Source organism: Dermacentor andersoni, chromosome 11, assembly GCF_023375885.2.
Source record: "Dermacentor andersoni chromosome 11, qqDerAnde1_hic_scaffold, whole genome shotgun sequence".
NCBI lineage: Eukaryota > Metazoa > Arthropoda > Arachnida > Ixodida > Ixodidae > Dermacentor > Dermacentor andersoni.
Genome location: NC_092824.1, coordinates 103,075,282 through 103,100,970, shown reverse-complemented (window position 1 = coordinate 103,100,970; position 25,689 = coordinate 103,075,282). Strand labels below are relative to the sequence as shown.

General features: G+C 45.0%; 1 protein-coding gene across 6 annotated transcripts in view; it reads right to left on the bottom strand.

The window, feature by feature from the left end:
- LOC126538991 (F-BAR domain only protein 2) overlaps positions 1-25,689 on the bottom strand; it is an 86,183-nt gene that overhangs the window by 33,540 nt on the left and 26,954 nt on the right. For 5 of the 6 annotated variants that reach the window (XM_055075242.2, XM_055075243.2, XM_055075244.2 and 2 more), the window contains exons 5-7: positions 19,472-19,751; positions 9,983-10,213; positions 1,266-1,358 (exon numbers count right to left, since the gene is read on the bottom strand). In XM_055075242.2, the coding sequence (XP_054931217.1) occupies positions 1,266-1,358; positions 9,983-10,213; positions 19,472-19,751 (604 nt within the window). The remainder of the gene's footprint in view (positions 1-1,265; positions 1,359-9,982; positions 10,214-19,471; positions 19,752-25,689) is intronic. The other variant, XM_055075246.2, reaches the window with a different exon arrangement.

Below are 25,689 nucleotides of genomic sequence, written 5' to 3'. Positions count from 1 at the left end.
CGTGCGCTTTGCCAGATAGGCCAGAGAGACCAACATTGCACGTTCCCATTCCAATAAGGCATGCAGAGGAGCATTTCGGGTTAGTCAAAAGCGTTTGCGTGTGTTAGGTGAAGGAGGCGAGTGGCGTGGGGTGCTTCCAAAGGACAGAGAGTGCGTGGCAGGGAGCAGATGTCATCGCTCAAAGAAGAAAAAAAAAATTTTTCTTTAGACGTTTTGCGAAGAGAGGAGACACTGACAATGTTGCATCAAGTGACAAAAACGCAGAAACAATCGCAACGTCTCTAGCAGAGCTAGCAGGTTTGTACTGCCAGCAAGAGCTAATGGGTCATACATCAAACCCGAAATGCAACAACACTACTTGCACAGTGGGGACTGTACACTTCCTCACGATCACCCAAAGGCAAAAGTGATGCAGCAGCACTGTAACATGTGAGAATGCCAGGAAATAGGGTTGCAAATGGGTGTCGTTCTCAGAAGACTCAGGGCAACTTGAAGGTGCATCTGGCAACCAATTTTGAGTCTGTCACAATGTTTTAGCTCCCTCTACAAAAACAGCCTGTAAGATGCTGTCTTTTGTTATATTTTTATCAGTGACTGCTGCTGAAGTACAGTCAACCCTGTTGTAGTGTAGCCAAACAAAATGTGAATAGTAGTACCAATGGGTCACTAAATTTGGAAGGAAGACGAGAGCGTTCATTTCGAGCTGGTTTCAATCACGTTTCCATATTCATTTACTTGCTATCTACCCATTCATAGTGGCACATTTTGTACTTCATTGTGTGCCGGCCAATTTCCATCCAAATTTGCAGTAAACGGACAGCAGAAAACACCACAGGCAATGTCCGAATAAACATTATGACCTGAGCACACAATAAGCAGGAGCTTGAACTTGCAAACACAGGCGTCCATGCAGGACTACTGCGAATGCTGAATGAGTCTTGCCTACCTGGGAAATAGAACTGCACAAAGGCCAGCTGCCAACACAGTTGACAGGAAAAGCATTGTGAACCTGATGCAGCGAGAGTTTGCTTTGCTTTTCACTTGCACTGACCTTAGCCATCACTGCTACCACTTTTTTTTCCTGCCCTGCTAAGCCACGCTTACATCAGCTACGTTGCGATAGTTTCTGCGCCTTGCCATACCAGCGGCAACAGTTCCAGCGGTATGTCATCCCTGCCTTCTTAAAGTCTCTTTTCTACAACGTATTGCTACTGCTACCATACGAGGATTAAGGGAATTGGGGGAAGCTAAATTATGGACTTTACATTTAGATGATCGCAGCGAGGTTCGGGCAAGTGACTCTCTCTTGGGAGCGGCTGTGGAGTTGGCTTGGCTGCCGTTGGCATCGACTCCTGCGCCTGAGGGGGGAAAGAGAGACCAACGGTACACTTTGGTGTCACATTTGGCCGTTTCCTCAACAGTGCCGGCACAAGACGCTCCGTTGCTCCCTTGCTGTTGTTGCTGCTTCTTTTGCACCGGAGGGCCTGTTCATTGACCAGTATCTCTAATGGCTTCGAAGGCAACACAAATCCGAAATAAGTAATAGCAGCCCAGCCCACTTCCACTGTTGAGGCTCACCTTGTGTAATACCTATCATGCCTGCTTTGACCTGTGTGATTTTATTAAGTGTCACACAAACAAATGGCTAAGTGAACACTCTGTTCCCAACATGTACATAACACCTACCCTTGTCAGCAGGGCTGTTGCAATTTGCACTAAAATAATTAGTGAACAGAGCTAACAACTCAAGTTCGACAGATCTGCACTGTTAACAGGGAAACTGAACATTAACACCACGCACATCCTGTGGGTGCTAAGCCTAAAGTGAGGGCAGTGACTAAATTCTAAATATTAAATTTGTGGCATCAAGCTGAATTAATTTCCACTCGGTGCTCACTGTGCAGAATAAACCCTAAGTTAAAGAAAAAAACATAGGCAAAAGGGCAGGTAATTGTCTAAGCTCCTCACACCTAAGGACTTTTTTACAATTTTGCTCTAAAATATGCCTTGTATTAAACCTAAAGTAACTGCAATGACTTATCATTCTTAAATGCCGCAACATCACGTAAAATTAACACCTTCTGTGTAATAAGCACCAAAGACTAAGAGAAGAAAAAACAGAGGCACAAGGGCCTGTATATGTCTGGGCAGTTCACTCCTAGGAACTTTTCTTTATCCTGTTCTAAAATATGCCTAGTGCCAAGCCTAAAGTAATGTAGTCAATTAATTATCCAATTTATTAAGTGTTGCAACATCACATACAATTAATTTCTTCTCTACACTCACTAAGCTGCAAAACATAGACTAATTCAAAGAAAAAGCACAGGCACAAGGGCCTGTATAAGTCTGGGCCCACTCACTCAATGGAACTTCTCCCAATCTTGCTCTAAAAAAGTGCCTTCACCCCTTGCGGCTTGGCTGAGTGAGAAGCCAAGCCAAAGCCAAAGCCAAAAAATGTAAAACAGGCGGCGCAGCGACCGAAGCTGAAACAATGCAGCCAGCGAGAAGCCAGCCAGGCTTAGCGGCGTGTCTGCGTGTTTGCACGCTGCTCGACAGGGGGGGTTGGGAGAAAAAAATAAAAAGCAGACTGCTGCAAACATGAACGTAAAGGCACACTGAAGTTCTGTCAACGTACTAGTGGGCAGAAAACCAGACAACAGGAAGTGAGGCACGAAAAACCAACCAAGCACATCAAAGTAGTGCAACAGAAAGACAGTGGAAACAACAAACATACAAACAGCCCACCCGGGAAAGGAACAAAATAAGGGGAAACAAAACGTAGGAAGGAAGGAAGTAAACACGATGTTCCTTTTAACACAGCCAGTGAATTTCCATGCATGACAATGGCACAGATGAATGCACACACAAGCACTGAAACAAAACACACCACAAAAATAAACAGGCCTAAAAGACAAAGAAAAAAAAAGGAGACAAGCAACAAGTTGTTATGTGGTAAATAACTGAATTAACAATGGTAATGTGCTCTCTGACACAACAGGAATACAACATTCTAATGTGTATTGCAAGCTCACGCATACTTTGGCATTTGTGTAGTTAATTTTCTATTGTTTCTGTCTTTTCCTAACTCATTGTGCACGGTAAGACATGATTTTTGAAGCGCGAAAATTCAGAAAAGGGAATACCAGTTAAACGAAAGAGCAGACAGAAAGATAGGTGCTACACTCACAACTGGTTATTCTGTTGCAAACTATCAGAGTGCATGGTTTTAGATTAGTGGCTGAACAGAAACTAAAAACTTTCCAGCATTACGAACGTATAGTTGAATGCACTTTTCACTGCACAAGCTGCTCCTTTTATTCATTAATCTCTGTGCACAAACGGCATCTGAAACTGCCTTCTTGCTAAATTGTATTCGTTGCAGATTACCCCCTGCTTCAACTGTTTCATACATTTTTACAAAGAAATTTATATTTCATGTTTCAGGCACGTCTTAACCTTGTCATTCGTGCGACCAGCTCTATTTCTACCAAACATTATTCACACTTTTGCTTACAACAGTTCTGTCTGCCATATAAACTTGTACTTCATGCAGTTTTCCTGGAAACGAAAAAAAAAAAATTACATAGAACCCAACATTTCCTTATGGTTGGGAAAACGTTTCAAGGTGCTGTTGAGAAAGTGGCTACATTATACTTCAAGTTCAACACGTTTACTAGCAAGAATTGTCTGCAGAATAAGCTATTGGGGACAAAAGCTTACAGCCCTATGTAACTATGGAAATTATTCAGTAATAAAAAATAAACAATCTCCTTGTGGCCTATTCATGCTGCAATATCATGCTGGCCATTAAGCATAGCTTCACTGTCCGGAAAACTGCTCACTAAATTGATCACTAAAGCTGTGCAGACATTAACAACGTACACAATCTATGTCAGGCTCTACAAATATGCAAAACACAAGAAAGCCCTAGAGCTGAACATAAAATTAGCACTTCGCCCTTCAACTGACAGAATTCAGAAACAAAATTGCAAAATCTGCCAATTTTTATTCTTTTACAAGAAGCAGTGTGGGAATGTCGTGTTACTAACGGGATAAAGTGGTTATTGAGAGACACTTTGTTACTAGATGCATGCAATACATAGAATGGATGTCTCAAGTGGAGGCCACAAGCAAAGTGCTTCCCCCCTCAACCGTTATGGCTAATAAACTTTTGCACCAAGCAATAGCAGTACAGGGTATTCGTTACATAACACCTGCCCATCTGTCCTTGCAACTTTCAGGAAATAAAATATATATACATATATACAACACGTATATACACGGGCGCAACAAAGATGGATACAGGACCATGCAAGAAACAAAGAAGACAAGTCAAAATGTCAGTAGGAGCATAAAAATCAGAGTGGTGGAAAGGTGACATGGTACCGTGTCGTAATTAAAATTATGAGTGTAAAAAAAAAATCAGGACATAAGAAAAAGAAGGCTTCTTCTTTTCATTTTCTTGATTCCTCACATTAGTGTTATGCAGTGTGTCCATTATGAATTGTGAAAACTCAGCTGCAATGACAGTGCAGCATGCTACAATGGTAGTGTGGGGGAAAAAAAAATTATCCTGCCTCTTTCACACACAAGTGAAATTTCCTTCATTACTGTAATCTCATCAATTTTACCAGTAAGAAACAAATATTACATAGGAATTGTGCAACTACACTGACTTCGTGCAGAAAGACTGAACTGTTCTTTGCTATCTTTTTGCTGGTGATACTGATAAAACAGTAAAAGGTTCACAGGCGCCAACCTTGAGCAATGTTTTATTTAGGCAGTGGCACCTGAGTGAAATCAGATGAGCAGTGTATACCATGAGCATTTCTTTACAAAATGGAATCAGGTTAAGCTTCAGGTTGGATTAACGAGATTGAACAAGGTTCAGCTTCAGTCTCCTACTGCCAAATGATCTTGTACCATGACTTGTTTCATCTTACACCTTACTTTATCTTAAGTGCTAGTACCAGCAGCAGAAAGGCCATAAATAACTCGCTTCAACTTCACAATGACGTGTAATGATAATAATAACAATAATAATAATAATAATAAGTGCCAAAATAATCAGCAAGTGCTATAAAACTAAAAGATCAGTGGGGTAAAGTGACTTCAACTATACTTGGTGGTGGCAGAAAAAAAGTGAAGAAGAAATTTTGGATAACTGATAGGCAGAAAAAAAGAGAAGAATGAACGGGCAGGTTAAGGCAGGGATGTGAAATATGAACGTTCACAGGGCTTGCCACTATGCAAGGGGTATTTTGCAGCAAACATCAATGAATGTAGAAACGCACCTAGTTGCTAAAACAAAAGTGTTGAAACAGCCAAGTCAGCGTGCAAAGTAATAATGACTGAAAAGAAAAAGAAAACAACCAAATGTTCCTTTGAGATACACTAGGGTTGCCTTGCAAATCGCACCTTCCAAACTGTTTGACCAAAATTTCCACCAGTGAAAATGCAGCAGTAATGTCTTAGTCACGCAGGCACTCTAAGAGTTAAGCTAAGCCTCAGTCATGGTGTATAGCAACTATAATAGAACCTCGTTGATATGTTCCCGTTACGCACCAATTTCCCAGAGCCAACATTAATGATTCAGAACACAGAAAATGGTTGAATTTAGTTACGTTTATGTTTTTACCAGTTCATACGTTCCCGGAAAACACGATCTTTCGGCACTAATGTTCAGTGTATCGCCAGTAAATCTTATGATACGTTTTCCAGCCGATAAATCCCATGTAAACAAGAAAATGCGCGAGACATGCACGTGATCAAGAATAGTAGCCACCCGCCGTGGCAGCTTCCCCGCAATACTCGCCCGCTCACTGCACATGAAAATGCCGGCACACCCTCTGTTTCTTATTCCGGTACCCACAAATCTCCTCCCAAGTCGTCACACACCGCATTCACAGCTATCGCCGCCAACCCTATTGCGATAAGCATTTTCACCTATCTGTTTCACAGTGCATGAGCCGTTGGAAGCGTACTGCACGCTTTTAGTAGGCGATAGTCCAAACGCGCTACCATTCCCTGATGCAGGCGTCGCAATGGGCATCCGGCATCACCTGCCAGATACGATCTTGTTGCGATTTCTCGTCGCTGTTTGCGTAATAAGGAAACAACACAACTAATCTTGGGCCACCCGAGCCCTACCAGCTCGACACACATTGGTGTCTCATGCCACAGTGATTCACGTAATGCTCCACATTATGTAGATGACAACTGCAACTGAGTCTGTCAACTTTTTACAGCGAAGCTGTTTATGGCTAGGGTTCCATGATATTTCCGTGTTCAAGCAAAAACTATCATCATCAGCAATGGCTCATGCCACTGCTCGTGCGCTGATCACTTTCTTCTACAGCTGGGTCCATTGCCACTTAACACATGCCAGCGTTCCCATACTGCCTCCCACACTCGTGCCACTGCTCGCACCTTCTTCATTGTCGTTGTTGTCATCCATGCTCCGATGCCGCTCCTCATGCCAGTGTTCCCATACTGCCCCTCCCTTTGCGAATGCGCTGATGACACTGGCCCACTGCCAGTCGGTGCGGTGACTTCGGTCTCAAATTCTTTGCCTCGATATACAGTCGCCGACCGTTTATTCGGACCTCACGGGGACTGCGGAAATGTCCGAATAAACAGGTGTCCGAAAAGGCAGATTAAGAAAAAAAAATGAAATCCTTTATTTCCACGCACTTATTTGGGCTCGGCAGTAGGCTTGAAGAAATCGTGAATGCACCGTTGCACGCTGTTCCGTTTACGTGCAATCAGATAAGCCTGAATCTCGGAGAGGGTCGTACGGTCACTGAAGGCCGCTGAAAGCACAGTCACTGCTTGTACCCGCTCCGCATGCGACGGCAGCGTAGCACATGGTGCGTCATCTTCCGACTCGGAGTCATCGTCCGGCGGTGCAGCAGAAACCTGACGAATGATCTCGCCGTTGTCTAGTTCTGCGCATGTCAGTACAGTAGTATCAGCACCTGTGAAACTGTCAAATGAGACGGTGTCCGGAATCGCAATGCAACCACTGCGCAGGTCTCGGCAGAACATTTTCCACGTCAGTAGGGAGCACATCGGAAGGCGACAAATCTTAGGCCTCCCTGCACCCGCTTGCCGGCATTCCCCAGCGCAGTCTGCGCGGGCACTGTCGGCGCCATTAGACACTTGAAGCGATGTTTCCGTATGCCGCGTTGCATCACTGGAACCTCGACACAGCGCACAAAGCAAACACCACCATGCTGACACCAGTCGCACAAATGAAAAACATGGCCTACTTACAGCGTCGTGCGCGAAGAAACAAATCAGCTGCTGGATTGTCTTGACATGGCTTACTAAGCTGAAACCGGAACTGCTGTAGAGCCACTCTATCGAACCAGCCAGAAACGATGATGATGAGCAGCAATTTGCAGTAGCGCCACTTTGTGGGGCAGCAAGGAGGCTCCGTTCAAAACAAAAATGGCATTCAGCAAGTCGAACCACGCGCCAGTCAGAGTCGGTGCATGGTGCTCTCGATCGAGTTGGCTCAGGAGTGTCAGAAAAATCGGACGAGGGGTTGCAAGGTGTCCGAACTTTTGGCAGTTGTTATACATTATGGTCTATGGGGAGAATGGCGGTGCCGCGAAGCAGACCGAATAATCGAGCATGTCCGAATTTTTGGAGTCCGGAAAATCGGTCGGCGACTGTATCACAGAATGAAAACACAAATGCATACAATGAATGTGTATAATGAATGTACAACACGAATGAACGTGAATGCATAAAAATAAATGTGTGCACGCATCTTTTGTCACGATGATAACCGATCAAGTCAATAAATGTGTTCGTCCCTTTGTTAAAAATTCTGTGTCACCTCTTTGTCGTGTGCTACACAGCTTCGCTGGTCATCCACCTTCACAGAGTGGAATGGCTCATAATTTTCTAGTTGCTTCGGATCATACGTTATCCCAATCAGTACGCTTTGCTCGCATATATATATACATATATTTTTTTTTTCAGAACGTATGAACGAGGTTCTACTGCATTCTCACTCTAGTAAAAAACCTAGCCACATCTCTACTGCGATAGCAATGAAGTTGTGCTGTTCCTAGTATGAATACTTCATGCACGATCGGTGCGTGGCGTGTTAGGAGGTGTTTTTCTGAGACATGACAGACACACAGTGTGCTTGGCCACAAAAATGACAAAGCCAAGTGGGCGGATTGTCACGCTCCATTCAATCAGTTCTGCAACAAAGCCAGGGTAGCGTTCTGCTTTCTGCCACTGGCATGAGTGTTGTGTGAACAAACACTAGCGTTCCTGCAGAGCAGCTGTGTGCATGCCGCAATGTAGTGTACAATAGTCTGAGCGGAACAGACGGCAAACTTTGAACTAGAAACGCCAATGGCTTTCCTTCCATCTTATCTGATCTCATGCATCATCAAGGTGCGACACCTGCAACGTCGCTGACAGCACTCCTCATCCTGCCAGCATTCCGACACACCTCATAGCTGCCGAGGTAGTTTCTGTTGTACATCAGCGCTTGCCACATGTGCTGTGTCATGACAAGTCACCCCCACATATTTTTAGAACACCGTCCAAGGCGATTCAGCACAACATAAACCCTTACTATAGCCTTCAATTTTTTGCCCTTCAAGTGAAACTTCCCAATTTTTTTTCTTTTTTTCATGAGCCATGGTAAAGTTAGCCCTTGAACGTTGTTTACCTGCCGGTATCAGAACACCATAGAAATGCCCAACATGCTGAAAAGTAGGGAGAAGGAAGTGTCAGGAAGTGAAGAACTTTGTGCAAGTTTAAAACTTTTGCAATGAAGTCCATATGGAAAACTGCGAAATAGTTTTAGTGGATTTGCCAGACCTTCACGATTCAGCTGGTATTCAATACAACGGCGTGTGATTGCAAAGGCAATGGCATATGTCAAACCATTGCAAGAATCATCAAACCTGGAAGCCAATTGATCTCCAACAATATTGTGGCCCGCTCTACTGTATTCATGTGTTCCCTTCGCATGGCAGCAAGCCCCACAGGAGTTCAATTCTCATGCGTGTTGCAGGCGAGACAAAGGAACAGGGATGTTGGAATAAGTTGAGTGGAAATCAGTGAGGTGGAGGTTTCGTGAAAGGAAAATTTGTCATCCGCTTGAAAACAGCTGTATGCTGCTTAAAAACTCAACCATGAGGATGACGTACCACATATTTGCGCATATACTCCTGCCATACATGTAACTAACAGCTCTAATACCAACCCTTGAAAAAGAAAAGGGGGGAGGGGGGGCAACAGGAAAGTACGGTTGCAAACCTATCTGTTTGAAGCAATGTTCTATTCTATATAGAAGCAAGCCAGCACACTTGCTGGCACAAAGCAAAGCTGTAGAAACGATTATGTTGTTTTGCATGTTCCGTCATCAAAGCTTTTACAGCTGGTCTCTGTTGAAGCACAATGCAGCTTCACGGCAACGCAAACCTTCCCTTTTGGTGCAGCTTCATGGCAGCAACTCGATCATTGCCGTGAAGCCGCACCGCAAAGCAAATTTCGCTCATCAGGCTTGATACACAGCATTACTTGGGAAACACTAATTCGTTAAGACAAATCCGCCTCCGACACACAAAACGAAAGAAGCAAAATTGTTATATCATATGTTCAATATAAGCAAATACTAGAGCAAAATTTTGTTTACTTCAATATATCCGATAACTCGTTAATCTGTGCTCGTTTCTATCAAAGTTCAACCATATCTAAAATTTTGGGTGCAGAGTATATGCGCAAGGGTGCGGCAATTTCCTTTCACTCCCGATGTCAATGATGTGGGGGAACAGTTAGAACCTACCCGCGGCGGGAGCAGCAGGATGTGCAGCGGTGGTGGTGGCAGTGGCGTTGATGTTGTTGGCGACGGGGGGAGGAGAAGGGGCCGGCGTTTTCGTGGCCGACAGGGACGGAGAGAAAAAAAACAGGTCCAGGAGAGACATGGCGCGGTGACGCCGCCCTTTACCTTCTTTCTTAGCCACAGGCGGCTGCGGACCGTTGGTGGCAGCTGAAGATGGTGCCGGTGCCGCCGCCGCTGCAGCCGGGCAGAAGTCGGCTGGCAGCACAGGCCCGTTCTCGGAGCCAGACCCGGTTGGCGCAGGCGTGGATGTCGTGAAGAATGGTGGTGAGCCCGTGGTACCCGCATTCGTCGGCGTCAACTGCAGACTCGGGTCGGGCTCTTCGAAGGTGATCGCCTCTGCAAAACAAGGCAGGGAAACAATAGTTCTCGCATGCGCCTATATAGTCTTAGCACCGTAAACTCTAAACTCCCAGAATCTCAAAAAACTCCAAAAAATTTCATTTTCTTTTAATTACTTACGTGTTTACAGGTAGTGTGCTCATTGACAAAAATTATGGGGATGCTTAGAACTTTGAGAATGTGAAGGTGAAGGCCGACTAATCTTGCACATGCAGCAGTGGCCTCTTTTGCTGCGACATCCTTCTTTTTTTTTCGCCTCCAGAAAGGGCGTCCAAGATGGCCAGTTTGTCTTCAAGAGTCAATATTTTATGTTTCTTTGTCGAGGCACTCACCCTTGGAATGATACACTGAAATGACTGGATGTGTGGACAGAGGAGCCGACTCGCAAGTGTGCACGGCGTCAAAAACGAAGGAAGAGACAAAGGGAGACCATGAGACATGGAAAGCTACAGTCCTTTTCTTTTCAGTAGTGTCACCTGGTGTCAGGTTAATGAAGTGAACTACAGAGACTTCTGCAGCTACCAAAGAGAGTGGCGCTGCCGACGCACCACCGGAAATTATCAAGGGGCTTCAGCTGCCGGCAACCCGCAAGTGGCAGCAACATTACTCAGAGCGAGCAGCGGGATATTTGAAGGGAGGAGGAAAAAAGGACACGGTCGCGACGGCACAAATCGCGTTGCCGGCCGGCTCAAGGGACACAGGGGATGCCTCAATACGTGCGCAGACACATACGTCAAGCGTTGTCGCTCGTACTCTCTGCACCGGCAGCACTCTGTAGAAGCCTCACTGTCGCCGGGGCTTATTTGTGCATCAAATGCGATGAGACCGCTTCACACTCCGGCGGCAGCGGGACAACCGCAGGAGATGCATGTGGCTGCTGCTCGCGCTAAGATAACAAAATTTTGGGTAAAACCACTCGGTGGTCGGAGGGGGGAATTCGTTATTTCCAGGGCTTCTCCCGCAGCCACTTTGTTACATAGAGGTCACAAATACATGTGCTTCTATGGAGTGACGGCGGGGAATAGAAAAACTTCGGAATACCGAGGAATTCATTGTATGGAGGTTTGTTATAGGCAGGTTTAACTGTAGTGCATATTGCAAGTTTCCTGTTTATTGTGCTGTATATATTGTACTCATCCGGTATAATTGCTTTGTTCTTCTCAAGTCTGCAAACAGATCTTTATCACTTGGCCTTGCCATATGTTATGGATTACTGTTATGTAAGATAGTGCTTTCTTTGTTTGCCAATGTGGTTGACTGTACGCTTAGAAGTATGCTAAAATCTCTATTGCACATTATGTGTATCAAATGCTATTCTAAATAGTTTCGTTCATTGGAAATGTGCAAGTTCACACATCTGATGGCATGTTGCAATTTATGTGCCCGGAAATGTTTGGCACTCCGGAAGAACTGCGCGGCCTTAGTCTACGTCACCGTTTCGTTTGTCTGGTGCAGAAGATTGCACCCTGCTTTGTTTTGCTATTGTACTGTATTTTGCTTATCAACACGTGATGCAGTGAAACATGCATTTTTCATGTTTTCTTCAGCAAGTCTGTTGTTAGGTTTTGCGCATCTATGTTCTTAACAATCATATTCTGGTGAACCTTATTGCCAGGCATTCATGGCTTTCACATGCCTGCATGTGTATACAGTAGAACCTCGCAATAATGAAATCGGTGGGGAACGAAAAAAAAATCGGTCTTGCGAGAATTTTGTTGTTGTGAAATGAGACAGCATAGATAGGTAATGCATTGCAGAATGAAATTTTGCTGTCAAAATTCCATTAGCCTACTTTGGCAAGCTCTGCTCGAAGATATAGAACCGCACTGCCGACACAGTACAAAGTGCGCAACATGCGTCGATCAGCAGTGGCAGCGCTGCCTGTGAAGCAGTATTCTCGATCATTTGCTTTCGGAGATGCGATCACTTTTGCGAGACTTTGTGTTAACTTGGCACAGGACGCAGAGCAACAGCGCTCCACGCACGCAGCAGCATTTCCCCAGCGCACGCTGTCGCCCGTAGGTGCCGACGCATTCGGTGCTGAGTGTAGAAGTGATCGTATCTCATATATCGGAAGGCAATCGATCTGAGATTATGTCCGCTTCGCGCAAATCTACGTCCGGCGCCGAATCTGCACGTGATGCCTGTCGGGTGGCACCCAAAACCAGTGTTCTTGAATGAAGGGATGCGTATTCCCGGACAATCGTTCAATCGCGGACCAATGCATGGCACTCCATGAAGCAGCCACCATCTCAAGCGCCATAAACGGTTCCACATAGCTGGGACATGGATTTCCTTGTTATTGCTGCATTTTTCTCACTGAGGCGCAGATCATACACTGCAGAAGGTGCGCGAAAACTGTAAACTGTTGTCACATGTCCATAGCAACATGCATTCAGCTTCAAACAGCCGATCAACAAACAAGATGGTGGCCATGACGTGTTTCCGGCACACGTGGCCGCTTCCGGCACTTGGTTGTTTTTGTAAACAAAAAAGGCGCTGCCCACGCCAGTGTAAATTGGTGGCATGTTGCGGAATTGCAGTGCAATGCAATCGCATTTGCGCACAGTTTGGAGCCTGCTAGCTTTGAGCGGGTAGGTAATATACAGGGTTACGTTCAGGCATATTTCGTTGATGCGGGATCGTAGCACAGTGACATTTCGTTGTCGAGAGGTATGAAATGCATTGAATTCTATGGGCATTCGCCGGGGATAGGAAAATATTTTGTTGTCGGGAGAATTTAGTTGTCATGGGATTTCGTTATAGCGGGTTTTGACTGTAGTTTAAGGGGGGACGCGGCACTTGAAAGACGAAAATCGGCCCGAAAACCGCATTTTCAATCTCTTCATTTTCGCGTTCCCGAGACCCTTCTGCACCGACCTGCAACTTTTGGTTTCAAAATTACGCTTATTTTATGAGTTATAAGAGATCAAAACTGCGAATCCGCGCACGCGGACCTTTAAATTGAAGTCTAAACTCGCCTATTTCAAGCATCCGTAGCCCGCGAACTACGCGCTCCACCGCCGCCATTTTGGTCTTGTTTGAAAGCTCCTGTTTCTAGCGTTTCATTTTTTTCCTGTAAGCAACCCTGCTCACCACGCGAGAGCGAAAAAACCAACGACAAAATAATGCGCAGCATGTGCGTCTATTGGTTGGTTGGCGCACGTGACCAAAATGACAGTTTGTGATTGGCTAGGGAAGCTTGTGTTGCCAACGCCGCCTCTAGTTTTACATACATGCCGCCATTATGAAAAGGTTTTTCACTTGCAAACGTGTGTTCTCCCTAACGTGATCGTGCGGTTGACTATGCCAGGCGGTGCGAAGAAGTTCCGATCTCTGCATGCTTTCGGCCGTACACGAAAGAAAGGCAGGGACAGAAAGCGTGTTGGAGCTGATACTGCGCCGCAGGAGCATGTGAGGAGCAATCGGGCCCTGACATCGCCTGATAACGCCGTCGTGACCGAGGACGCTTCCCCCCAAAACGTGCACTGTGTGGACTCCGGCCGTGTAAGCGTAAACGTCGATGTTATCGGCGACAGCGGTGTTCGTGGGATTGCTTCCCCTGACAGCGTGGACTCTGTTATGATAGCCAGCGATGCTATCGGCAACTGCGAAGTGCGCGAGGACGCTTGCCGTGACAACGCGTGCGATGTCGACTCCGGCCGCGTGAGAGTAGACTCCGATGTTATCGGTGTCGGAGAAGTGCGCGAGGCGCGTGCCCGTGAAAAGGCCGCACTTGAGGGGCTTTCCTCGGTACCGGCAACGGCACGGAAGGTTGAGCCTTTCGCAGAGGCGAGCGGTGCAGCGACGGCGTCAGATCAGCCTACCGCTCCTTACATTATAGTGAACCTGAACTCCCTCAACTTGCTCCTTCAAGTTCTGCGATGTGAAACGTGCAACGAACCAGCGCAAGTAGTAAGGGGTGATTGCGACTACGGCCTCGCAGCGAAGCTGACTGTTGTGTGCAATAATTGTGGAGACATCGCGGCCGGATGGAGCTCGCCCCGAGTTGATGGCAAGAAGACGTGCAACCCATTCGACATCAACCTCTTGGCTACGCGGGCGATGATGTCTACTGGAAATGGCCAGACAGCCATGAATGATGTATTTGCGGCAATGGGATTGTCCCACCGTGGGATGCATCACCGGACTTATCAGCGCCACTTGAAGCAAACGTTGAAACCTGCTGCCACGCAAGCGGCCGAGGTCGCTATGAGCCAGTGTGCACAGAAAGTGGCCACACTGTATGAGGACCTATGTTTTGGTCATAGAGGTAACATAGCAGTGTGCTATGACGGCACTTGGATGACTCGCGGTCACTCCTCTCACATAGGCGTCGGTGCTGTCGTAGAGCTCTTCACAGGGTACGTGCTGGACTATGTTGTGCTCTCAAACTTTTGTTTAGGGTGCGAACTTGGACGGAAGCCTGATTCTGACGGCTATGCAAAATGGAAAGACGCACACCAGTGCCAAAAAAATACTGACAGCAAAGCTGGTCATATGGAAGTCGAAGCTGGCCTCACACTGTTTCGAAGGTCTTTAGAGCGCCGTGGATTGAGATACACGACCATCTTGTGCGATGGTGACAGCCGCACATTCACTGCTATCCAAGAAGAAAAAGTTTATGGATTTGTTGATGTCCAGAAGGAGGACTGCGTCAATCACGTACAAAAGCGCATGGGGACGGCACTGCGTAATTTAGTGCAGAAACAAAAAGGTGAGGGGAAGAAATGCCTTGGCGGGAGAGGCCGGCTGACAAATGAGCTCATCACCAGGCTCAGCATGTATTATGGCTGGGCTCTAAAATCCAATTACAGTGATGTGGACGCCATGCAGAAGGCTGTGATGGCGACGTACAGGCATGTCTCATCCACTGACGAACGTTCGGATCACAGCCTGTGTCCAAACGGCGAAAATTCATGGTGTCGTCACAATGCTGCAAAAGCAAAAGGAGAGCCTGAACCCAGGCACCACTACAACTTGCCGGAACATGTGGCAGAAGCAATGCTGCCTGTATATACGCGGCTATCCGAAAAATCCCTGCTCCAGAGATGCCAGCGAGGCAAGACACAAAATTCAAATGAGAGCCTTCACTCAGTGATTTGGAGTTTAGTCTCAAAAGAACAGCATTCTTCTCTCTTTGCCGTGCAAGCTGCTGTAGCGGAAGCTGTCCTACGCTTCAACACTGGGAACCTGCTTGCGTCCACTGCAATCCTACAGCAGCTGCATATGAATATTCCTGGCACTGCATCTCAGCGAGCTAAGGAGAAAGACTGCCATCGAAGTGCCAACTCCAGCAAGAAGCGAGAAGCCTCTTTGAGCGCAAGGAAGCTGGCTAAGAAGCGGCATAAAGATGGGATGCATCCAGATTATGCCCCTGGTGCATTTCCATGAGATTTTATTGGCATGTTGCCAATAAAAATGTTGCAGAATGTTTTTCCTTGATTTCTCAAAACAACAATTCTGACAGACTTCTGATTTTGGAGGTGAAATAGCTTCTGTCCTATTTCAGCTATCAGCATAATTTTTTTTTTGCCAGAAAGAGAAATGTATGCAGTAAGCAATATGCCCCTTTTCAAAGCAGTACTCTTCTCAAAAAGTTTTTGAAATGGGTCACATGTTTGACATGTCAAGATGGCATTTCTTTCTCACAACTTTGATGAGCTCTAACTCTTGCTCAGATTAGCCTAGAACATTGATTAATACCTTATGGCACTCCCTGAACATTCTAGATAGTCTTCATACTCAAATTACTGTGTTAGGGTTTTCTGTTTAGATGCTAATTTTCCTCCAAACAAAGGACCCAGCTCATACAATGCTTTTAGAGTATATCGGAAACTACTTATCCTATGGCAAAATTAATTACATTTTTAGAATCTGCACATTAAAATACACAAAGTGTGAAAATTTCGTGCAGATCTGTCCACAAATAAAAAAGTAGTCTTTCAAGTGTAGCCTCCCCCCTTAATGAAAAGCTCTTTGTTGATAAAATCAACATCCAAAAAAGCTTTGAAGTGTTCTTGTGATAACTTTAGGTTAATCAGTCTGAAGTTGATGTTAGTTTGCTAATGTCAGCCTTTTGGTTAAGGTGTCTTTTAGCAGAGTAATTTTTATATCTGAAGAATCAACCAGACCACTGGCCATCCTCCATGCCACTGCATAGTAATTAAATGTGGTTTGCAACCATGGCAACAAAATAGAATACAGTAAAAACTTGTTAAACCGTACCCGCTGAAACAGTAGTTTCACTTTAAAAGTAGTAAAGTCAAATGCCGGACTCAGCGACCATTGAACATAATGCGTTTTGTATCTACATAAACCGTACCAGCTTATTGCAAACGTATCAGTTAACACGTAGTGTTTACACTTTTCGTCGCGAAATCACGGAGGTATGTCGGCCCCGCAGAACAACAAGCCTAAGAGATCGTAATGGCCTCCAAGCACAAACGCAGCGGCCGATTGGAAGGGTGAAGCCACATCAACATCAGCATCATTTCGGCGCCGTGCCAGAATCAGGGTGTTGTGGCCTGTGTTGTGGTGTCGCACAAGCTACGACAAAAACCAGGTGCTCAGCATAGAAGAAAAATTTATGAAGGACGCGAGAGGGATCTACCATTGACTACGGTACGTGGCATTTGGGATGCGAAGGAGAAGTTGGTCAGCAATGCTGCTGCAACCGTTAAAATACGTCAGCTACGAGGTACGACTTTTCGAGGTTCGACTTTTCACCATCGTTGCCTCTGTTAATGCCAAAGTGTTGCCTAACGACAGTGATGAGGACAACACGAAAACCAACAGCACAGGCGATTCAGGCCCGACAGTGGCAGATGCTGCGCGTTACGTCAGCCTCATGCAGGTGTTTGCCGAGTAGATGGGACTGGCAGAAAAAGCTGGCTCGTAGCTTGAGTGAGTTTGAGGCTGCCATCGTCACTGCTAGCCCACTGCGGCATCAAATGAAAATAACATACTTTTGTCGCACAAAGTGAATAAGTACTGAGTGTTCTCTGCCCTTTCATCGCTCTCTCTCGTAACTACGTTCTTGACAGGTAAGTTGGCGATCTTACGCTATTTCGGTTAAGCAGTACTACTGTTTAGTACATACTTTTTCCAAGCTCGTGCCAACTGTGGTTTAACGAGGTTTCACTGTATAATAATGCTTGGCATAGGGCCACAGAATAGGCACCAAGAGTCCTATATTTTGTTAAAGAAGTCCTCAGTGTCGAAGAGGCATTTTTTTGTTTTTTTTCAATTTTTTACAGTTGTACATTTTGCTAAAAATTTCAGTTTCTATTTCATAGGCCTTTGGGAACGTCCATGAAGTATATGTAGTTCATTTTTTACATGTTTACAGAGCAGTGATGCATTCGTAGTTCGTCTTCTGTAAGTGCGGAAGCCCTGACGCTTTGCAAAACTACGCCTGCCCTATATTACTGTAATAAAAACGGGAGTACATTTACTGTTCATTCATACATGTTCTGCATAGTTGCCTGCAAGAAAACATGGCTTGAAAGCTGTGTTTAACCTTTTACGATAATACAGCTGCCAATACATGTGTTATAGACCCAGAATATGTTAAAAATGCACTTGAAAAAGAAATTAAGTACTTTTAGCTCCTTTCTGGATTTTTAGCTACTTATAGCTACTTTTACATCGCCATCTAGCTAATTTTGCTTGCTGACACTGAGCAACAATGAGTACATGGGCTTAGGTTAGTCCACTGTCTGTCTTCCCGTCTTCTGTGTTTGCTCCATCAGCATGGAAGTGCCGACTGCTAAGCTGACTACATCATGATGCCGCAATTAAAGGAAAGTGATCACGTGTGCAGAGAAGGACGAAAATCCGGCCGCATTATGGACGTTCAAAGTTCCCGAAACTCGCTTGCAGGATTGCAGGACTGGCGCAAACAGAAGGAGAGGCGTTCCACTCTGCAGCTGCTGCATACGGTGCAACCACACAAGCGCTGTCTTGAAAGCAATCTGCGATGGGGACAGAGTCTACGCATCTAGGTGCACCATGTTGTTTTCTTGTCACTTGGTTCGCGGTGAAGTGAGAGGCAACACGAAAGTTCCTGCTACCGTACTTCCTCACTCCAATGTTTTGACGAGTATCCGCGATCATCGATTGCGTGCATGACACCATGCTTCTTAACTTAGTAAGCGAGTGTTGACAAGTTTATACAGCCTATAAAACTACTATCCTCACTTCATATTGCTGTCCACTAATTTATTATCACAGTCGATGCTTTGTCTTCCAGGTGAACCTGCGACTTTTCTTATTCATTGCAACTTCAGTGCATTGGGAGTAAATCTGTTTTTACAAATCAGAGAAAGTTGTATTTATTTATGAAAGCATAAGGTGCGCGGTACTGTAAAGGACTTTTCTTTTTTCAAGGTCACAGCAAATGGCTGTGCATGTTACAATCGAAAGCGCCTGTCCTCACCCTTTCCTTCATTTTTCGTCTAGGAAAACGGGTGCACGTTACAATCGAGGGAGCGTTAAAAACAAGTAAATATGGTAAACAGAGGCAAACACAAAGAACTGTGTTTGCTTTTGCGTAGCCATCAATATATTCAATTTGTTCCATATATTTGTATTGAGCCGAATATCCAAAATTTTCAAATACCAAGTTTTTAGATCAAATACAAATATTAAAAATATTCAAATATTCGCACACCCCTAGTTATGAACTGCTAGCTGCTCCAGCAGCCTTCCATGTAAAGAAAAAAGAAAACTAAGTGTTGAATGGAATGACAAACCAGATTAACTTGCTAAACTGTGCATATGTCAGCAGCTGCACTCTTTTCCTCACTCCATCTCATTTTATGGCCTTCAAAATTCAGGACCACATTTCGTAACAATTTATTTCCGAATAGAGATTTTATGGCATTACTGAGTTGCAAACTTGAGTTATGGGGTTCTATTTGTGCATGACTATGAAGTCACAGGAGGTGTTTTGCACGTGCAAAAACAGGAGAAATCAAAGTGGGAGAGGCCTCTGTCCTGATATTTACATGGTAAATAAGTTCAGGATGGTGATGAATTCACATGACTACAGCTTGATGCTCAATTCTGTAATGCATACATTCAAGCACTGGAACAAGCCTTTCGGACAATATTAAGCAGAAGTACGAGGTGTCGCTCGTCGCAACGGTTCGTTGCAGATAATGGCAGCACCCAGGAGCGGTCACTGAAAAGCTACTAGTGATCGATTCAGTGACTGACTCAGAAAGCAAAACAGAGCCACTAGTCCCTCACCTGGCTTCTCGGAGCCCGTCTGACGGACAGCTGCAAATTGACGCAGCAGCGCGTCGACATCCAGGGCGTCGCACTGCTGCCGGAACTCGGCATGCACCTGCCCAACGAGGGCGTGGCTGCTGTCGAGTACACGCGCATACCCCGCCAGGAACTCCTTCATATGCTGCAGGTGGCCCACCTCAAGCTCCTGGAACCGCTGACAGGAGCCAGCCATGCGCCGCTCAAAGTCTGCCCGCACTGCACCGTGCCGCTCCACCAATTGCCGGTACTCCTCGCATGCCTACGGACACACAATGTGGCAAACAAGTTGGGCAGGAGCCATAAAGAAGAAAATAATAAACAAGCACAAAGGTGATGAAGTGTCCTGTTTTCATGATGTGATCAGAAGAGCATGTCACTCAATGAATAAAGGTTAAACCACAGGCATGCAACCTTAAAGCGACAAGTTTGGCCATTGCAGAGGGCAATCTGTCGCTTTCACTTACTGCAGTGCCAATTTTTGGCCACCCGGAAAATTTACCTGGTCACCCGAAAGCCTCTGGCGTAGCTTCCACCAGTTACCGTGACTGCGTAACAATGTGAAAGCCTCAAGGCTGCTCGCGTTGATCTGAATTTGTCCTTGCTACTTTGCTTTCTGTCATGACAACAAAACACAAATGGCACAACTGGCTTTGCTTAGTCTTGTCTCTCACTGAGGACAAAGTATTAGCAATCTTTTGTCAATGTTATAGAGATCAGCAGTTTGTTTTGACACTGTTAGGCCTAAGATGCTGCTGAGCTACGAACATGTCTTGATTTCAACACATCAGATGGTACCACAGCATTCAACGCCGGCAATGCAGAGCACTTTTTCACAGAGCACAAGCATGTTATTAAAGCTAGATTTAGTATGCTCTAGTTGAAGTGTTGACGTCACAGCCCATTTACAACTCTTCATGGGCATGCGATCACATCTAATTGGATAATTTCTTATCTTATAATTTCTTATCGCAATGTTGTATCCATGTGGTTGCCCCACGCAGAAACACAAAAGCATGGCAGGGTCCATCCACTATGTCACTTCAATATCGCATGCACATGGTTACACCTTGAGGTGACACCATGGGCCACTCGGTGTTCATGCAGTCTTGGCTGTCGGTTAGGTGGGTGTTTGATGCAAGGCCCAAGCCCCCTTCAACAGAATCATCGACTGTGCCAGACACCACACGAAGATAGGAATGCCTGCCAGGTTACTAATCCATAAGTAAGGCTGAGAGCAAAATAGACAAGGACCAAGATGGGAAGGGACAGTAAGCACACCACAAGGCATCATATATCTGCCATCATGACCTGCCATGCCAAACTTTCCTTTAAATATTACTCTTCTGAAGGTCTTTTATCACCTCACAGTACAATCGATTTCGGTTAATTCGACTTCAGTTAATATCAATTTTTTGGTTAATTAGGCCTCGACTGAAGGTCGCAGCTAGCACCCATACATTTCTATGGGCCCAAACTTCCGTTATTTTGATCTCAAAATTCGCCTCGGCTGAATAATTCGAACTTGACTGGTCAGCTTTGCCACAAAACAGCCGCATTATGCATAGTGCATACGTAATTTATTGCAGTGAAGCATATCAAGAATAGAAAGGGAGGCCACCGTCATGGGACATGGTATGCGTTTCCTAATTACACAGGCGCACACCTGCCATTTCCGGTCACAGTACGAGCACCTAGTCGCCTAATAAGCATAGTGGCAGTCAGTCAGAGCCGTTTCTGGCATTTCTGTGATGTGAGCCCTCGTTTCGCCCCCTATGTGTGGCTCATATACGAGACCGTTAACGGGAAGTAGTATGTGTTCCTTAGTTATACAAGCATGCACGCAGCGTGCACCGAGAAGGAAAGAAAAACCACTTGCGTTTTAGTAAAGCTAGCGAAAAGGAAGGTGGTCAGGTGAAAACAACTAAGTGTTGAAGGGACGATTAAAGCGAACGAAAGAGCAGGGGTCCATCTAATTTTACTCTCAAGGCCTGGAGTAAACTTATTAAGCGTCTCGGTGCTTGTACTGTAACCGGAGACAGTGCATGCGAATGTATAAATTAAGGAACACATGCTATTGGCAACTCCAGAATCCGTTACCTGTGCTGGCAAAACTGTCCAAATAAACAAGGATGGCTACAACATCCAGGTTCACGGCAGCTCTTTCGCTTGGTGCTGTGTTCGCGTCTCTCGTTTCTGGCACCAAATCAAGATGTTTCGCCGAAGCCGAACAGGTCCTTGCTGCAGATCACCGTATTTAAATCGGTCTCAAGAATTTCAGCAATGAAACTGCAGAAACAGTTCCGCTGCACGTGCAAGCATTTGGCCTGCCCAATGAGCTGCATCAGATTTTTTTAAAGAGCCTTTCAAGCAAGCAAGCAAGTGTTTGTGTGTAGCAAGTCTCTCCGAAAGGTGCAAGCACTTGTTCGCGCAGTTGCTCCACTGGTGCAGGTACGATACTTGATTGTTTCTAACCTTCATAGGCAACTCCGCACTGCGACTTGTCTCGTAGTATACCACATATAGCATCTCACAATACATAGACAGTGACGTCTGCAGTGCTTTCAGAAGCTAAATACTGTTGTTCTGCATTGATAGAATGATGCTAAAAACTGTAATGTTACCTGGTCAACGTGTCTTGGTTTAATAACAAATGATTAGGTTCTGACTAGAAGTCGGGGTGCGCCTTTTACAGTTAGCTGATACATGTTATAAGGTACTGGACAATGTTCGTGCTCGCAAAACGCAGTGTTTGAGGTAGGGCCCAGGCTGGGGAACACAGCAGACACCTGACACCCGTAGGAATTCTCAAACCCCTGTGAAATATTAGAAGTGAATAACAACCAATCGGACCAAATCACGTTTCTTTCAAGAGGTTCCAAAAATTTACCAGTAGTTTCTGTCGAGCAAAGTAATTTGTATTAGTGAAATTAAGTGTATGACTTGTAAACGAACTAAACCAGCTGTCACGTCATTTATAGCTGCACGCACAGATTCGGAAAGCAAATTGTAGCTGCACGGTGCACAGGTTCCAAAGCGGAAATGAATGCCTTGTTTGCATTTCCTTCTAAATTTCTTGCAAGCAAATAAACGGATAACTCATCACATTGAATGAGAAAACAGCATCTTCTGCTTGCTTCGCTAAACTTAAGCATGCTATGAAAATGATATGTCGCCTCGCGGCATAACATGTGTGATGATCAACTTCAGACCTTGTAACTTAGTTATCCTTCCTGCTACTATGCCTGCAGACAAAAGTACATTAGCGAAAATATTTTTGCTGCTTAACACTTTCCTGTCCGCAGGAAAATAGGCAGTTTTTGAGTAGTCAGTCAACAATTTTTTTAACTACAGCAAATGCTTGATATTAGATTGTATGGTATCAATTTGTAGAAGAAGGAATGTGCTTTTTAATGGTATTATGTTCAAGCGAAAATTTATTGACAATTATTTGTAAAAAAATATTTAATAAAAAAATTTGTTACGAAAATGAGAGGACTGCATAAAAAAACATCAATGCTGCTGTGCACCAAGAGAACATAAAAAAAAAATTCAAAGTACACATTTTGAACAAAAAGGCTATATATATACAACATTCCTGCAAATATAAGCTTTCTATCTGTAGAAGTTCTTTATATACAAAGAAAAATGTTAACCCTAGCGGCTATTGTGATCGTGCGGCTTCTCTTATGAAATGCCGCGCGGCACTGCGGAGCGCAATTGTGCAACACCAAAGTCCGCTCCCGGCCGCCTTCTTGTGCAGAACTACACTCCTTGCGCTGCCACCAGCAAGCGGTCCTGCTCAAACGATATTGACACCCTGCAGATGAGAACTGTGACCTTTAGAACACAACAGACATGTTTAGGTCTGAATGTGGCAGCGATGACACGGTTCGGAGTAGAAAACAAAACCTGCCGGCAGATACCTATTGGTATTCCGGGGCCATTTGACGCACTTTTGCCGTCCATGCTAGAGTCCAATGAATGAAAATAATCTTCCGAGACTGTGCTGCTACCACCATAAAAAAATTCTGACAACACAGACTCATCGGAATCCGTCAAAATTCACAGTTTTGCAAGGGCACCTGCATGTGACGTCGACGCCATGTCGGAAGCTACGAGTGCTCGTCACGCCCAACTATAAGAAGCGCTTTAAAGATCCCCCCCGCAGTGAAAAAAAGAAACACAAAATCGAAACTAGAGAAGTAGTTCCTCTTTTATGTGCTAGATGATGCTAGCTGTCCAAAAGCGCCCCGAGCACAGCAAAGCTTGAAGTGACACCATCGATGGGTATAGGCACAGACAGGAAAGTGTTAAACCATTAATAACGCTAATGCTAGGACAGAAAACTATTAACAAACGAAACCAAATGAAGTTTAAGCATACATCACTTTAATTTATTAAAGTGCATGTCTACAAACTAAGTACAGACCACGATATGAATGCTAGCAAGATATTTAAAATAAACAAAAATAAAGTGATGATTTATACTCCAGTAAGAAAAAAGTCGCCCCAAGTAAAGTGTATTGAACAAACCAGCATATTGAGCAATCCACTTATAATGATATCATGAAGAACGAAAAATCCAATCATTATAACCTATCATTGCTATATCTGGACTGCCGTAACACACACAAAAAGAAAAAGAAAAAAAAGGGAGAACTACCAAATACCTCTGTAGCTCCGTAACGAAATTTGCCCCTCGTGCTAACAATAGACATTGTAGAAAGTAGACAGTGAAAAATAAAACATTTATACCTCTAAACAGCATGTCAAGCATTAGGTGCACTGAAATAGTCAAAAATCTGCACTTGCTTTTGCGAAAGTTTCAGGTTCCCAACCACGGTGTGCATCGCGTCCAGCAGCTGTACAAACACTGGCAGCAATTAATAAGCTTGCATGAAATCAATAAGTGACTCAGTCGGAGTCGGTGTCAAAAACGGGCCGTTGTCAATCTCGTCGTCACTGCCGATGCTGTCATCACCAGCCCTGCACAATGCCACTCTCTGTTGCAACAGCAATCGCCTCGTCGGATCTCTCTTCGCAGAACAAGGCAGCACCACCTCTTTCATCGTCAGTAGCAACATGCTCCCAGAGCTCGGTAATGTCAGCGGCTCCCACCATGTTGGTTTCACTATCATGGGAGGTTTTGTTCTAGCGCACAAAGCCCACATATTCAGTTGTTCGGCATGGCCCCTGGTTGCAGCCGTCATGATCACGGCACCGCTATGCGAGCTCATACTTCTTTGAGTCTTGCAAAATTTGCAGCTTTGTCACACGCAGCACAGCCTTGCGCTTGTCGGCATCATCTTCTACTAACTGGGCTGTCCACTGCATCGGAGTTGCATCCGCAGCGCATTTCCACGCTCGCTGAGAGAGCGTGGAAATGCCACTTTGCCTTTCACTTCCTTTTTTTTAACTCTCTCTTCTTCGGACGCATGGACCACGATCGTGAGCAACGCAGATGCAAATCAACTGGTGCCATTTCCGTGGCTTTCGCAATCGGTGCACAAGCGAGACGTGCTGCGCGGTAATTGTGGCATATGCGAACTCATGTAGGCAAATTTTTCGCCCCATCTCAGCCTCGTTCGTTTCAGGGGAACTTAACAAAGCAAATGCCACGATTATTCTGCATAGAAAATGCCATCCAGAAGGTAAAATTTTGATCATTATATCAGATATGCGGCGAATAAATTATAGTTATATATTGTTTTCCTTTTCATAGCCATAATGCATAAGTTGATACTGTTAAGTCGACTCATTGTTATAACCAATATATTGTTATATGTGGAATCGTTATAAGTGGACTACGTCGTAGTGTCAGTCAATATTTCCCAATGCAGAAGTTTCTCATATAAGTCACTCTCCGACGCGCGTTGCCTGCTTCTTTTGGAAAAAGATGAAATCGTACACTGCTGTCTTTCCACTACGATGACATGCATAATGGCACGCAACAAAAGTCTTTCAACATCCGTTTTTTTTTTTTTTCCATCTTCCGGCTTGTGTACGGCATCACAACGATTTGAGAAGTACAAGGCATTCAGCGCATGCGTGATAGAATTCACTCTTTTGCTTCAAGCCTGAATCTGGATAGGCTGTTTCTCGATGTGGCTGCTAGGTGGGGAGCGTTTATTTGAAATCCCGAATATCCCGTAACACATGTCCTGCAGGAATATTAATAAAATTTATCCAATCCAATC